We start from the raw sequence: 15843 nt of genomic DNA, 5'->3' as shown, positions 1-15843 counted from the left end.
TTTTCTTTGTTTAAATAAATACAATTGTGTTTAATTGGCTTACATTAGCTTTATTGTATTGAAATTAAAAAAAAAAAATACTAAAATAAAAATATTAAAAAAAGGAAATACTTAAAGCCCAGTAGTACAACTTATTACTATAAGTATACAAAATAATTCAAACCTCTTATCTTACAATATGAAAATAAGAAAAAACTTAAAAATAGTTCTACCCCCATTTCTACAGTCATGGATGGATGGATGGATGGATGGATGGATGGATGGATGAAGGGATGGATGGATGGGTGGATAGTTTAAGGGATAAATGGATGGATGGATGGATGGATGGATAGATGAAGGGATGGACGGATGGAAGGATAGTTTAAGGGATAAATGGATGGATGGATGGATGGATAGATGAAGGGATGGACGGATGGAAGGATAGTTTAAGGGATAAATGGATGGATGGATAGATGAAGGGATGGACGGATGGAAGGATAATTTAAGGGATAAATGGATGGATGGATGGATGGATAGGTGAAGGGATGGACGGATGGATGGATAGTTTAAGGGATAAATGGATGGATGGATGGATGGATAGGTGAAGGGATGGACGGATGGATGGATAGTTTAAGGGATAAATGGATGGATGGGTGGATAGATGAAGGGATGGACGGATGGAAGGATAGTTTAAGGGATAAATGGATGGATGGATGGATAGGTGAAGGGATGGACGGATGGATGGATAGTTTAAGGGATAAATGGATGGATGGATGGAGGGATAGATGAAGGGATGGATGGATGGATGGATAGTTTAAGGGATAAATGATGGATGGATGGAGGGATAGATGAAGGGATGGATGGATGGATGGATAGTTTAAGGGATAAATGGATGGATGGATGGATGGATGGATAGGTGAAGGGATAAATAAAGATAAAGAAGCTAATTCCTATTTTCAATTCCAATTGATAGATATTTTTTACTGATAAGTAATATAAAATGTTTGAAATATACTCTGAAAAACTTGTAAAGTAAACGTAAAAAGGGACAAATAAACTCACTTGTAGCTCAGTTTAAGCCACATTTTAAAGTCATGATGTTTCTCTATTTAAAATAAATGTATTATCCACGAGTGACTCGTCTCCTGGTCTTCCTCTCCAGGCGCCGGGTACCACATGGTGATCGTGAAGGACTCTCACTGCAACGTGTCAGAGATCACTCGCCTGGTCCACATGTACGTCCCCAACGCCAGCATCGAGAGCCGGGCCGGCGCCGAGCTCTCCTTCATCCTCCCCAAAGAAAGCACCAGCAAGTGAGTCCCGACGCCGACCCACCCGGCGGTCTCTCTCTCTCTCTCTCTCTCGCCGCCATGTTGTTAACGTCGTGTCGACTCCAGGTTCGAGCTCCTGTTCGCCGAGCTGGAGATGAACCGGGAGGAGTTGGGCATCGCCAGCTACGGAGCCTCGGTCACCACCATGGAGGAGGTTTTTCTCAGGTAACCACGTTTCTGGTTCTGGGATCTGGTTATTTGAGTTTCTTCCCCTCGCTGTGATTGAATCAGTGAGAGCAGAGAATGTGTTTACAGGTCAAATAGATTTATGATGCTTTGAGCTGCCAAGTATGGAAACAGCTGCGCCTCTTTTTTTGGCTTTGAGAGGAGTTTTGTTGCCGTGGAAACGACATGCTGTTCGTGGGACGTGATCTGCCAGAGAAAAGAATTTGAAAAAGCATATTTTAATTCATCATATGTCTTTTGAAGGTTTATTCTCAAACGCCACATTAAAGGCGCCGACGAGGACGGCTGCCTCTCCAGTAGCTCCGCAGCAATTTCTATAATTTTCTGTTTTTTATTAATTTTTTTTACTATAATTTTTTAAATGGATACTTTACCTTTCTCTTAGCTAGCATAACTAGCATAGCATTAGTACATAGTATTTCTCTTAGCTCCACCTAAACCGTGTGTTTTCACATTCAACAGTTAAAAGGTTTAAGAACATGTCACATGTCATATGTATATATATACATATATATACATATATATTATATGTATTTAATTATATTTCACATTTTAACTTGTATTTATTATTTACACAGATGTTTCCGTGTATATACTGTAAATTCTTAAAATTGAAACTTTAATGTTAAATCACTGACAGATAAAAAGGTTTTGCCTTTAAAAAAGGGACAAAATTACCTATTTTAAGCCATTTCTTTTAGGTTAGGTTAGGTGAGGTAGAACTTTATTGATCCCTCAGGAGGTCTCCTTCTAGAATTTCTTTTTTTTTTTTCAATTAGCCACAGCAATACAGCAATTTTGCATAAGAAATAAATTAAAATAAATTAAAATAAAATAAGAACAAGAACAAAGAGAAATAAAGAGAAAGAACAAGTTTTTATTTGTTATTTCCTTGATTTTCTGGAACTCCTGTTGTGTTATCAGTTTTATTTTGCCTTTTAAAGTATATACTTTATTGAATATTGTTTTGATTGTTTAAGCGCTTTGTGACCCTGGTCTGGAAAAGCGCTGTATAAATAAAAATGACTTACTTACTTACTTACTTAAGTCTTAGAAAAAGAACATAGATCAAAGAAAAATAACAAAGACAAAGGATACAATTTTTCACAATTACAATAGAAGAAAACAACCAAAAATACGAATTAAAGCTGGTACTATTCTAGCTCCATTAAAAAAAGGGAATACTTAAAGCCCAGCAGTACAACTTATTACTATAAGTATACAAAATAATTTAAACCTCTTATCTTATATTATGAAAATAAGAAAAAACTAAAAAATATACAGTATCTACCCCCATTTGTACTGTCATGGATGGATGGATGGATAGTTTAAGGGATAAATGGATGGATGGATGGTTGGATAGATGAAGGGATGGACGGATGGAAGGATAGTTTACGGGATAAATAGATGGATGGATGGATAGGTGAAGGGATGGACGGATGGATGGATAGTTTAAGGGATAAATGGATGGATGGATGGATGTATGGATAGATGAAGGGATGGACGGATGGAAGGATAGTTTAAGGGATAAATGGATGGATGGATGGATGAAGGGATGGACGGATGGATGGATAGTTTAAGGAATAAATGGATGGATGGATGGATGGATAGATGAAGGGATGGACGGATGGAAGGATAGTTTAAGGGATAAATGGATGGATGGATAGATGAAGGGATGGACGGATGGATGGATAGTTTAAGGGATAAATGGATGGATGGATGGATGGATAGATGAAGGGATGGACGGATGGAAGGATAGTTTAAGGGATAAATGGATGGATTACTTACTTACTTAAGTCCTAGAAAAAGAACATAGATCAAAGAAAAATAACAAAGACAAAGGATACAATTTTTCACAATTACAATAGAAGAAAACAACCAAAAAAATAGATTACCTTTTTATCACTTTTGTAGAAATGAGATATAAATGGTTAACACTTCTTAAAGTGCATCTTAAAGAGCACTTATTGTTGAAAATTGTAGCTTTTTTGACTCATTAATTACATTCCCTGCTATTGAAGACCTGGTGGATGCTTTGTGGAAGAAATCTGACATTAAAATGCAGATTTTAAGCCATTTTTTTTAGACTTTTGGGGAAACATTTTGTGATTTTTAACAAATACTTTTCTGTGTTCAGGGTGGGAAAGTTGGTGGACTCCAGCTTAGACATCCAGGCCATCCAGCTGCCCCCCCTCCAGTACCAGCACGAGCGGCGCTCCCACGACTGGACCACGGACGACGCCAGCAGCACCAGCGGGATGACGGACGTCACCGACTTCACCGACAGCGGAACGCTGATCTCCGAGGACTGTTCCAACATCAAGCTCAACACCGGGGTGAGACAGGAAGTGATGTCATCATCCAATCGCAAACATTTTCTCAACGTAACTTTTCATCCAGATGAGACTTCACATGCAGCAGTTTTACGCCATGTTCCTGAAGAGGGCGCTGTACGGCTGGAGGAACTGGAAGGTGATGGTGGCCCAGTTCCTGGTTCCGCTGGTGTTCACCGTCGTGGCTCTGGTGGTGGCCAACACCATGTCGGATCATAAGAAGGGTCCCGAGTTGAGCCTGGCCCTCGGTCGTTACGGCCCTACGAGGGTCCCCGTTGGACTTACGGACAACGCCGGACCTCTAGCTTCTCGCCTGGCTAGCTTGTACGCGACCCAGCTCCCTGACCAGCTGGGCCAGCTCGTGAATGTCACTGGTGAGTAGGAATGTGTTTTGTCGAAAATCTGATGATACAATACAAGGATATATTTGTAGTATTATTCGAGTACTTGACTCTGGTGTTGCAGAATTTACAGACTCTTGATGAAGTAGTAACTGCTTTCATTAGTTTTCAAACCAAAATATGTCTTAAATCAGCTTTAAAAGCTGCTGGAGTCGACCGTATCCTCTCGTCCTCAGCCATTGCCGGGATTTAGCGGGATTTAATTGTTCCTTCAGCTGCGGAAGGACGTATTGACTGCTGCCACCTAGCGCCCAGAAGTTAAATTGCAACACAAAAATGAACACTTTGAATATTTGCATGTCAATTGTAAATAAATAAAAAAATAAACACACAATTTATTAAAATATATGCTAAAAATAAATTATGATATGAAAACAAAAACATAACGATTTTTTAAATAGATACAACAATACATAACAACAATAAATAATTTGTTAGCCGTGTTATCTTAGGGTCAAGGTGACCCAACGGCCCGAAAACAAATGTGTCCGTGGTATCCCTCGTGTTGTCTCTGGGTCAAGGTGACCCGACGGCCCGAAAACAAATGTGTTCGTTATATCCCTCGTGTTGTCTCTGGGTCAAGGTGACCCGACGGCCCGAAAACAAATGTGTCCGTGGTATCCCTCGCGTTGTCTCTGGGTCAAGGTGACCCGACGGCCCGAAAACAAATGTGTCTGTGGTATCCCTTGTGTTGTCTCTGGGTCAAGGTGACCGAAGGCCCGAAACAAATGTGTTTGTGTTATCCCTCCGACCTCCCTGGCTTCCATTAATAGATAAGCAGTGGTGGAGGTTGTTCACCTTGACCCAGAGACAACACAAGGGATACCACAAACACTTTTTTTCCATAAGACAAGAGTTCTATCCATCTCTACTGGGGAGATCAGTCAGGTTCGCTAAACCGTCGAGTATTCAAGTGTCTCCTCCTACTTCCCGTCAGACATGATGGACTACGTCTTGACCCAGGAGACTGAAGAGGGCGGCGGCTTCAACGAGCAGTGTGTCGTGGGCGCCACCTTCAGGCGCATGAACAAGAAGCTCACGGAGGCGACCGCCTTCTTCAACAACGAGGGCTACCACACGCCCGCCACCGCCCTCATGATGGTGGACAACGCTCTGTTCAAGCTCCTGGCGGGGCCCAACGCCTCCATCCAGACGGCCAACTACCCCATGCCACGCAACATGTCAGAGAGCGCCCGGAACCAGCTGTCCGAGTGAGTGAACCTGCAACCGTGTTGTGTAGTTATCAATCATACAAGGGCTCAAAAGTTGAACAAAATGTATATTAACCATTCATTCGCCAGGGTCAATTTATCTTTATTACCTCTTTTTTTGTCCTCTTTTATCGTTCAAATTCCCTTTTTTTCAACATCAGTTTCCCTCTTGACGTTTACAATCGTAGTCCCTCATCTTATACTTTAGTTTAAAGTTTAGTTCAAATTACAACGTTTTTTGAACTTAATTTGCAGGAAATGATGTTTAAAACCGACCTCTTATAGTCTGTTGTGGATGAGGAGGTCAGGGGGAGAAAATACATACACATTTAAATATATATATAAATAAATTGAAAAATAAATTGAAAACTTAAGTGATGAAAATTTAAAAAGCATTTGAAAATATGTAACAAAATTAATATTAAAAATACTATAATCTTTTTTTCCCTGAGACAGTAGGCAGTTGATTTTGATTGGCTTACGACTTTACAATCATTTTAAATGGGTTTTAATTTGTTCCACAGCCTCTGTTATAAACCACATTATTGTACCAGAGATTTTAAAATGCACAACTTTTATTTTTTATTAAATGTTTTCTGGATTTTCTTTCAAAGCATTGAACAATCTATTTGAATGATTTAATTCAATAATTTGTATATTCAATTTTTTTAATCATTAAAATAACATTTTTCTAGTATTTTCCAAATTAATGATTATTTTTACACATAGAGTGTGATATTCTAATTACAATAACACAAAACAAATTATCTAAATTTTTACATTTTTCAACTTGTAGCCTTTTAAATTCAATTATAAAGGCTAATGGTTCCACAAGACGATTCCAAAAGAGAGCCGAGCTATTGGATCGGACTTTCGGCCAATCATGCGACAAGAAGATAATCACGTGACAGTGACATTTTGAATTATCGTAATTAGAGCATCGAACTCTATTTGGAAAAAATGTATAATTCACTTTGAAAGTATTACCCTTTTTAAAAAAAATATTAATTATTAAAAATAATATTCAATATAAACTGTTGAATTAAATTATTTAAAAGAAAATTCAAAGATTCAGAAGTGTCAGCATCTTAAACATAAGTTCAACATATGATATTTTGACGTCACCGATACACTTTTTATACACAAGTTAAAATAGAAAGTATTAAAGTACCAAGTCTGTGGTGTCATTAAGTAAGTAAGTCATTTTTATTTGTATAGCGCTTTTCTAGACCAGGGTCACAAAGCGCTTAAACAATCAAAACAATATTTAATAAAGTATATACTTTAAAGATCAAGATAAAACTGATCAATCAAGGAAAAGCCTGAACAAATAGAAACGTCTTAAGATGTTTCTTAAAGGAGTCAGTAGATCCATCGAGCACAAAGAGAGAGGAAGATCGTTCCAAAGCTTAGGAGCAACAGCCTAATAAGAAGCTTTTTAAAGTTTTGTTTAAATCCCTGCAGAAGCAAGACCGGATTCGCCATCGCCATCAACCTGATGTACGGCATGGCGTCGCTGTCCAGCACGTTCGCGCTGCTGCTGGTGACCGAGTCGGCCATCAAATCCAAACACGTCCAGCAAGTCAGCGGCGTTTACCTGTCCAACTTCTGGTTCTCGGCGCTGCTGTGGGACCTGGTCAACTTCCTGCTGCCCTGCCTGCTCATGCTGGTGGGTGTCTGATGAAAAGATGTCTTCTCTGAGGGTCCTCACCTGATCTCCGTCTCCTCCTCAGGTCGTGTTCCAGGCCTTCAAGGTGGAAGCGTTCGTGGCCGACAACCACCTGGTGGACGTGCTGCTGATGCTGCTGCTGTACGGCTGGTCCGTCATCCCCCTCATGTACCTGCTCAGCTTCTTCTTCTCCGCCGCCGCCACGGCCTACACCCGCCTCACCATCTTCAACATCATCTCCGGCACCGCCACCTTCCTGGCCGTCAACATCATGACCATCCCGGGTGAGGAGAGGGCGTCGACGACCTTAGCTTCCAGGCTGTTTTATTTGTTCAGGCTTTTCCTTGATTTTCTGGAACTCCTGTTGTGTTATCAGTTTAATCTTGATCTTTAAAGTATATACTTTATTGAATATTGTTTTGATTGTTTAAGCGCTTTGTGACCCTGGTCTGGAAAAGCGCTATATAAATAAAAATTACTTACTTACTTTGGCTTTTAACCACATTTTAAATATCTATTTTTTTAACAACTATTTTATTTCTGTATCTTCATAGTTTATTATTATTATTATTATTATTATATGTAAGTATATCAGAATATTCAATGGTTAAATTAAAATTTCACACTTTTTTTCTTTTTTGGGGGGATTTAAAATATTAAACATTAAATGTTTTCAAAAAAAAATTAAATAAAATAATTTATACATTTTGAAAAGTTTAAATATGTTGTTTTTTGATAAATTATTTAACTTAGAAATGTTTATATTCTCAAAAGATTTTTATTACATACAGTATATAATTAAGAACAAAATTCAACATTTTAAAATGTGTTCACTTTAAGGTTCAAAATAGAAATGTTTGAGACAATATTGAATTTTAAAGGCTACTAATAATTTGAATTCAAATATAAACTGTGTAACAACATCATTCTTTTTTTTTATTATAATATTTTATTTCTGTATTTTCATAGTTTATTATTATTATTATATGTAAGTATATCAGAATATTCAATGGTTAAATTAAATTTTCACACTTTTTTTCTTTTTTGGGGGGATTTAAAATATTATATTATAAATGTTTTCAAAAGAAAATAAAAGAAAATAATTTATACATTTTGAAAGGTTTAATATGTTGTTTTTGATAAATGATTTAACTTAGATATGTTTATATTCTTAAACGATTTTTATTACATATATAATTAAGAACAAAATTCAACACTTTTATATGTTTAATATATATATATATATATATATATATATATATCAAATATAAACTGTGTAGCAAGATCATTATTTATTTTTTTACTCAAATATTTAGAAAAACAAATTCAGACTTTCATCATAGAAAGTATTATTATTCAAGATACTTATTATTGAATTATTTATAAAAGAAAATGCTTAGAAAAACCCATTTCAATACTAAATAATACAAAAAAAGTATTATTCTGATATACATCTTTATTTCTATATGTCATTATTTATGTGAGGTTAAAATAAATTACTTTCGTGTTTTTGTGCACAATTATTATATATTTTAATCATAGTACACTATGTTAGATTGAGTTGTTTCCAGCGCTAGTCGTAAATGTTCAAAGTGACGCAATTTATTAAAGAAAGTATATCTTTTTTTAATAATGTCATTATATTACACAGTTTAACTTACTTTTCAAATACTTCGTTTAAAAAAAAGAACAATCATTTATTTGGTTTTGTGTCAATGAAATAACTTTATCCTGATGCCATCCACAGAGTTGGAACTCCAGCATATGTCGCAACTGCTGGACAAAGTTTTCCTGATTTTCCCCAACTACTGTCTGGGCATGTCCTTCTGCCAGTTCTACCAGAACTACGAGTTCCTCACCATCTGCACCCAGACGGACATGAGCAAGGAGATCTGCAAACACTTTAGTAAGACCCTCATGGACGTGTTCAACTCAATACTGTCCACGCAAAAGTACACGTTTATGTGACGCACGATCCTCAGAATGACCTTTGACTTGATGTCTATGTGGATCATTTTTTTTTAGATATTACGTACCAGGAGAACTTCTTCTCCATGTCGGAGCCCGGCATCGGACGTTTCCTGGTGGCCTTCTCTGTGCAAGGAGTCGTCTTCATTATGCTGCTTTTCATCATCGAGCTTCAGTGTTTCAAAACGCTCCGGAGAATTATCAACTCACTGGCCTGGAGACGAAGAAAAGTATGTGTTTTTTTTTTCTTCACGTTTTTACTATAATATACTTAATTTTCTCTGATATTTTAGACGTTTTCTCCAAATGTTTTGACCGTGTTCAATAAGTGTATGTATTGGAAAGAATCTGGCCATATCATACATAACCATATACAACAATACGATATATCGTGATACTGTAGTAACAAGGATATACTTGTAGTATTGTCCAGTACTTGACGCTGGTGTTGCAGAATTGACAGACCACATGACTCTTGATGAAGCTGTTACTGCTTTCATTTGTTTAGAAACCAAAATATCCAAATCCAAACATCAGCTTTAAAAGCTGCTTGAGTCGACTGTATCCTCTCGTCCTCAGTCATCGCCAGGATCTCGCATGATTTTATTACGATGTGATGACTTAAATTACATTTTCAAAAGTTTTCAGAATGTGTACAAATAATTAGTCCGATTTTATGTCAGTCTTTGAATCTCAAAATATCTGTTAACGTTTATTTATTTTTTAATAATGAAAAGATGCAAAATATAAACAGCGTAACGTGCAAAATTTATAATCAATGATAAATGTCTGTGCAACATTTTTTCGCTAAACCAGACAATTGTGGTAATTGTGCAGGAAAATAGTATTTTATTGTATATTTAAAAACATAAACATTTGGGTAAAATTACACTTAAACCTATGCAAATAATGTAGAAACTATATATAAACTATATATATAACAGTATAAATAAATTGAACTTGCTGTAGGAACCCTGATCTAGCGGAAGGAAGTTTAATTGCTACACAAAAATAAACAAACAGTCAATCATTTGCATGGTTATCAAAAAAAAATGTAAATACAAAAAATATATATAATTTTCATTTTATACAAACTTCATTAAAATATATACCATGAAAGAACTATGATAGAAAATAAATATAATTTAAAATCCAAGACTATTTTCAAGTTCCTGGTTTGTGTCGTAGTTGCCGGTTCTGGGGAACGCAGGCGTGCTGCTGGAGGACAGGGACGTGGCGGAGGAGAGGAAGAGGGTCCTGGAGTGTCACCCCATGATGGAGTCCATGGTCGGAAGTCCTCTGGTCATGCAGGAGCTCAGCAAGGTCACGACCCCGCGACCTCCAGACTATGACTCAAGAAGCATCTTCAACGGCTTTTTATCTCCTCTCACTCCAGGTCTACAGCGGCGGCGAGAACCTCCTGGCCGTGGACCGGCTCTCTCTGGCGGTGGGGAAGGGGGAATGTTTCGGTCTGCTGGGCTTCAACGGAGCGGGCAAGACCACCACCTTCAAGATGCTGACGGGCGACGAGACCGTCTCGTCCGGAGACGCTTACATCGATGGCTACAGCGTCTTGAGGGACATCAAGAAGGTTCACACACATATTTTTTAATTTAACTTTTTAAATGTTGTCACTTTGACTTTTAAATTCAAATGAAATGCACGGCTGTAAAGCATTTTATATATTTCTTTGAATTAATTAACTTAATAGTTTCTTTAGTGAAAGGTTTAATTTTTATCGCTTAATAATTGAACACAATTTTAACTAAATTATTTTAATTCAAGCATAGATTTTTTTCTAATTTCGAAAAAAATTGCTTAAGGCGTTATATAAATAGAGATTATTATTATTATTATTATTATTATTAACTCAATATTTTCATTAATCCCAGCCTTTTAAATTGAATATAAAAACTTTCAGCCACTATTATACCAACATTTGTATATTCAATTTAAATGACTACTAATTAAAAAATATCAAAAATAGAATATTTATTTTTTAATTATTTGTATTAGAATATCAAACTCCTTGTGTAAATAAAGATTAATTAATTAAAAAAAAATGTATTAGATTTTTTGACTTAATAATTTACCCTTTTGAATATACAGATAATTGAAGTACAATTTTAAAGAAAAATAAATTCAACCTTACATCATAGTATTTATTAAAATGTATGCTTAAAAAAACAAAAACATTAAAAGTAGTAGATTGTCAATCTTAGTGTAAAAAAAAACAAACAAAAAACTGTTAATATGCATTTTAAATGAAATAATATAAATAAATCAAATTAAACCTTTAGATTTACAAAAATATATATATAAATAAATTAATGTGTTCACTTTGCAAAAATAAATGCTTAAAAATAAAGATTTTCTTTAAAGTTCTCAACATTTAAACTGTTAAATTCAACCATTCAATATATAATGCTACAGTTTCTATAGATTTTATTTTATTTTATTTTTTTACAAAATTTATTTAATATAAAAGAAAATTGTCTGTTTAATGTTCTTCAAACATCTTTAACAAACATCCGTCCGACCCGCAGGTGCAGCAGCGCATCGGCTACTGTCCCCAGTTCGACGCCGTGCTGGATCACATGACGGGGCGCGAGACCCTGAGCATGTACGCCCGGCTGAGGGGGATCCCCGAGCGTTACGTGCCGGGCTGCGTGGAGAACGTCCTGAGGTCTCTGCTGCTGGAGCCTCACGCCGACAAGCTGGTGCGGAGCTACAGGTGAGAAGAAGAGACGCCATGTTTTTTAAAAAAAAAACGATGTCGAGCGAACGCTCTGAAAACCGAAAACTCCCGGCAGCGGCGGCAACAAACGCAAACTGAGCGCCGGGATGGCTCTGATCGGTGGACCGCCCGTCATCTTCCTGGACGAGCCCTCCACGGGGATGGACCCCGTCGCCAGGAGGCTGCTGTGGGACGCCGTCACTCGCACGAGGGAGTCCGGGAAGGCCATCATCATCACCTCGCACAGGTGGGAACCAACATCATGGAGTCATGTATCACGATTGAATATATTGTGATATATCGCAATAGTGTAGTAACAAGGATATATGTGTAGTATCATCGAGTACTTGACTCTAGTGAATTTAAAGACCACGTGACTCTTGACGAAGTTTTAACTGCTTTCATTTGTTTTCAAACCAAAATATGTCCAAACATCATCTTTAAAAGGTGCTGAAGTCGACTGTATCCTCTTGTCCTCAGTCATTGTTTCTTTAGCTGCCGGGGGGAAAAGTAATGACTGTTGCCATCTAGTAGTGGCAAGTTGAATTGCAACACTAAAATGTCACGCGTAGTCAAATTTATTAACTTTTGTGAAACCCAGTTCAGTTTTCCAGCCACTTCCTGTTTTATTTTTATTCTATTTCCTGTCTGTTTAATTGCAAGTTTAATTGCAACACAAAAATAAACAAACACGTTTATTGACAAATTATAACTACAAAAAAATATATAATTTTCATTTTATACGTACTTCATTGAATTATAAACCATGAAACAACTATTCAAAAATATATATATAATTTAAAATCCAAAAATAAATCCAGTGCTGCTGGATATTGATATTGTATCATTAGTTCAGCTCTTACTATAACTTATTTCAAGAATATTTTCAAGTTCCTGGTTTGTGTTGTAGTTGTAGTATCGTCGAGTAATTGACTCTCAGAATTTACAGACCACATGACTCTTGACGAAGTCTTAACTGCTTTCATTTGTTTTCAAACCAAAATATGTCCAAACATCAGCTTTAAAAGCTGCTGGTGTCGAATGTATCCTCTCGTCCTCAGTCGTCGCCGGGATCTTGCAGGACTTCATTGTTACTTTAGCTGCGGCTAAATGTAAGTAAGTCAATAAGGGTTATTTAGTCATTACTTCCGCAAAGGACCGATAAAATCCCTCGAGATATTGGCCATGACCGAGGACGAGAGGATACAGTCGACCCCGTCAGCTTTTGAAGCTGATATTTTGTATCATTGCGACACAAAAACGAACAAATGCTGTGAATATTTGCATGTTAATTGTAAACAAAAAAGTTGTAATATTATTTTATAAAACACAACGGCCCGATCTTTTTAGTTGCGGGAGGACATAGTGACGTGCTGCCATCTAGCGGCTTGAAGTTTGATTGCAACACAAACATGAACAAACACTGTGAATATTTGTTTTCAATAAAAATAAAAAACATTTTATTTCATCACACTTTATTCAAATATTAAACTATATAAAAAATGTTTATTTCAAAGCCAAAAAAGATATACAAGTGTAGCAGTATTTTCTCACACACCTAGTGAGATTATGTTACATTTTTGCGGTGTATTTTTAGTGCCATCTGGATCCAGTAAGATTTTGAAGGCCTTTCCTCGTATATATGGCTTCAACAAGCTCTTTTAATAACTTGCAAAGTAACTGAAAAGTATGACTAGTAAAAAGCACTAAATGACAAAAACCAAATTGATAAAGTTCTGTTGAATGTCGATACAGTATCGTAAAAAAAATGTAAAAAAGTATCGTGATATTTAAGTGTATCGATGAAAGTATCATGGAAAAAACTAAATCACGTATTGATATTTTCTCAAACCTTTGGGATTATTTTTAATCTGTCTGTTATAGTGTCAAATAACTCAAAGAACAGATGAAGGAATTTTAGTAAAACTTTTACGAAATCTTGCTTTTTTTTAAGTGTATTTTAGTTCCATCCGGATCCAGGAAGATTTTGAAGGCCTTTCCTCGTATATATGGCTTCAACAAGCTATTTTAATAACTTGCAAAATAACTGAAAAGTATGACTAGTAAAAAGCACTAAATGACAAAAACCAAATTGATAAAGTTATGTTCGATGTCGATACAGTATCGTAAAAAAATCGTAAAAAAGTATCGTGATATTTAAGTGTATCAATGAAAGTATCATGGAAAAAACTAAATCACGTATTGATATTTTCTCAAACCTTTGTGATTATTTTTTATCTGTCTGTTATAATGTCAAATAACTCAAAGAACAGATAAAGGAATTTTAGTAAAACTTTTACGAAATTTTGCTTTTTTTTAAGTTCATTTTAGTTCCATCTGGATCCAGGAAGATTTTGAAGGCCTTTCCTCGTATATATGGCTTCAACAAGCTATTTTAATAACTTGCAAAATAACTGAAAAGTATGACTAGTAAAATGACACTAAGCACTAAATGACAAAAACCAAATTGATAAAGTTCTGTTGAATGTCGATACAGTATCGTAAAAAAAAAGAAGAATATTGTGATATTTTAGTGTATCGATGAAAGTATCATGGAAAAAAATAAATCACGTATTGATATTTTCTCAAACCTTTGTGATTATTGTTTTTAATCAAGTGTCAAATAACTCAAAAGAACAGATGAAGGAATTTTAGTAAAACTTTTACGAAATTTTGCTTTTTTTTAAGTGTATTTTAGTTCCATCCGGATCCAGGAAGATTTTGAAGGCCTTTCCTCGTATATATGGCTTGAACAAGCTCTTTTAATAACTTGCAAAATAACCGGAAAGTACGACTAGTAAAAAGTACTAAATGACAAAAAACAAATTGATAATGTTCTGTTCGATGTCGATACAGTATCGTAAAAAAAAAAGAAGAATATCGTGATATTTAAGTGTATCGATGAAAGTATCATGGAAAAAAAGTGTCAAATAACTCAAAGAACAGACAAAGGAATTTTAGTAAAACTTTACGAAATGTTGCTTTTTTTTCAAGTGTATTTTAGTACCATCTGGATCCATTAAGATTTTGAAGGTTTTTTCCTCTTGTATGGCTTCAACGCGCAGGAAAATATGACGATAAAACAGCACTTCACGAAAAAAACCAAAGTCGATAAAGTTCTGTCAAATATCGATACGATATGGTAGATAATATTGAAGTGCGTCGATACGTTCTCACGCCACCGGTCATGACGTCTTGTGAACTGTTGCGCCCGCAGTATGGAGGAGTGCGAGGCGCTGTGCACCCGACTGGCGGTGATGGTCAACGGTCAGTTCAAGTGTCTGGGGAGTCCTCAGCACCTGAAGAGCAAGTTCGGCAGCGGCTACACGCTGCTGGCTAAAGTGCGCGTGGAGGCGGAGCTCCAGGACAGCGACCTGCGTCTGGTCAAGGACTTCATCGAGGGAACCTTTCCAGGTGCGTTCAGGTGCTTGAGTCACCGTCGGAACAAAAAAAGTGCTGATTCTACCGTCTCTTCGTAGGGAGTCGCTTGAAGGACGAGCATCAAGGAATGGTTCACTATCACTTGACTGACGAGAAACTCACCTGGGCACAGGTACGAATCTTTTACTCTTATTCTTTTACCCAGATTTTTGTCTTTAAATCAAATTATTTATTTTTTATTGAAGTTATCTCACTTTTACTTCAGTAAAAAGATCTTCTACAGAGTTTATGATCTGTTGACAATCCACGAATAGCTTAAGAGCAGAGAACAGTGATAAAAAAGATAAATAAATACTACTACTGTATCCTCTTGTACTCAGTCATCGCGGGATCATATTGTCCCTTTATCTGCGGAGGACGTAATGACTGCTGCCATCTAGCGGCTGGAAGTTTAATTGCAACATTTAATCATCAGCTTTAAAAGCTGCTGGAGTCTACTGTATCCTCTTGTCCTCAGCCATCGGGGGATCATATTGTTGCTTTATCTGCCGAATATGAAATGACTGCTGCCATCTAGCGGCTGGAAGTTTAATTGCAACATTTAATCATCAGCTTTAAAAGCTGCTGGAGTCTACTGTATCCTCTTG

The 15843-nt window shown here is 36.4% G+C and overlaps 1 protein-coding gene across 1 annotated transcript in view; it reads left to right on the top strand.

Moving 5' to 3' along the window:
• Nucleotides 1-15843, top strand: part of abca3b (ATP binding cassette subfamily A member 3b) — a 38781-nt gene that overhangs the window by 19841 nt on the left and 3097 nt on the right. Inside the window, exons 16-30 of the mRNA XM_087810076.1 lie at nucleotides 1142-1292; nucleotides 1377-1475; nucleotides 3634-3832; nucleotides 3897-4203; nucleotides 5168-5441; nucleotides 6906-7110; nucleotides 7175-7394; nucleotides 8858-9016; nucleotides 9136-9308; nucleotides 10267-10401; nucleotides 10475-10669; nucleotides 11625-11812; nucleotides 11892-12062; nucleotides 15033-15229; nucleotides 15295-15368. Coding sequence (XP_087666202.1) covers nucleotides 1142-1292; nucleotides 1377-1475; nucleotides 3634-3832; nucleotides 3897-4203; nucleotides 5168-5441; nucleotides 6906-7110; nucleotides 7175-7394; nucleotides 8858-9016; nucleotides 9136-9308; nucleotides 10267-10401; nucleotides 10475-10669; nucleotides 11625-11812; nucleotides 11892-12062; nucleotides 15033-15229; nucleotides 15295-15368 — 2747 coding nt within the window. The remainder of the gene's footprint in view (nucleotides 1-1141; nucleotides 1293-1376; nucleotides 1476-3633; nucleotides 3833-3896; nucleotides 4204-5167; nucleotides 5442-6905; nucleotides 7111-7174; nucleotides 7395-8857; nucleotides 9017-9135; nucleotides 9309-10266; nucleotides 10402-10474; nucleotides 10670-11624; nucleotides 11813-11891; nucleotides 12063-15032; nucleotides 15230-15294; nucleotides 15369-15843) is intronic.

The sequence above is a fragment of the Callionymus lyra genome, chromosome 15 (assembly GCF_982586985.1).
Source record: "Callionymus lyra chromosome 15, fCalLyr1.hap1.1, whole genome shotgun sequence".
NCBI lineage: Eukaryota > Metazoa > Chordata > Actinopteri > Syngnathiformes > Callionymidae > Callionymus > Callionymus lyra.
Note: the sequence above shows the minus strand (reverse complement) of the source record. Positions and strands in the feature narration are given on the sequence as shown.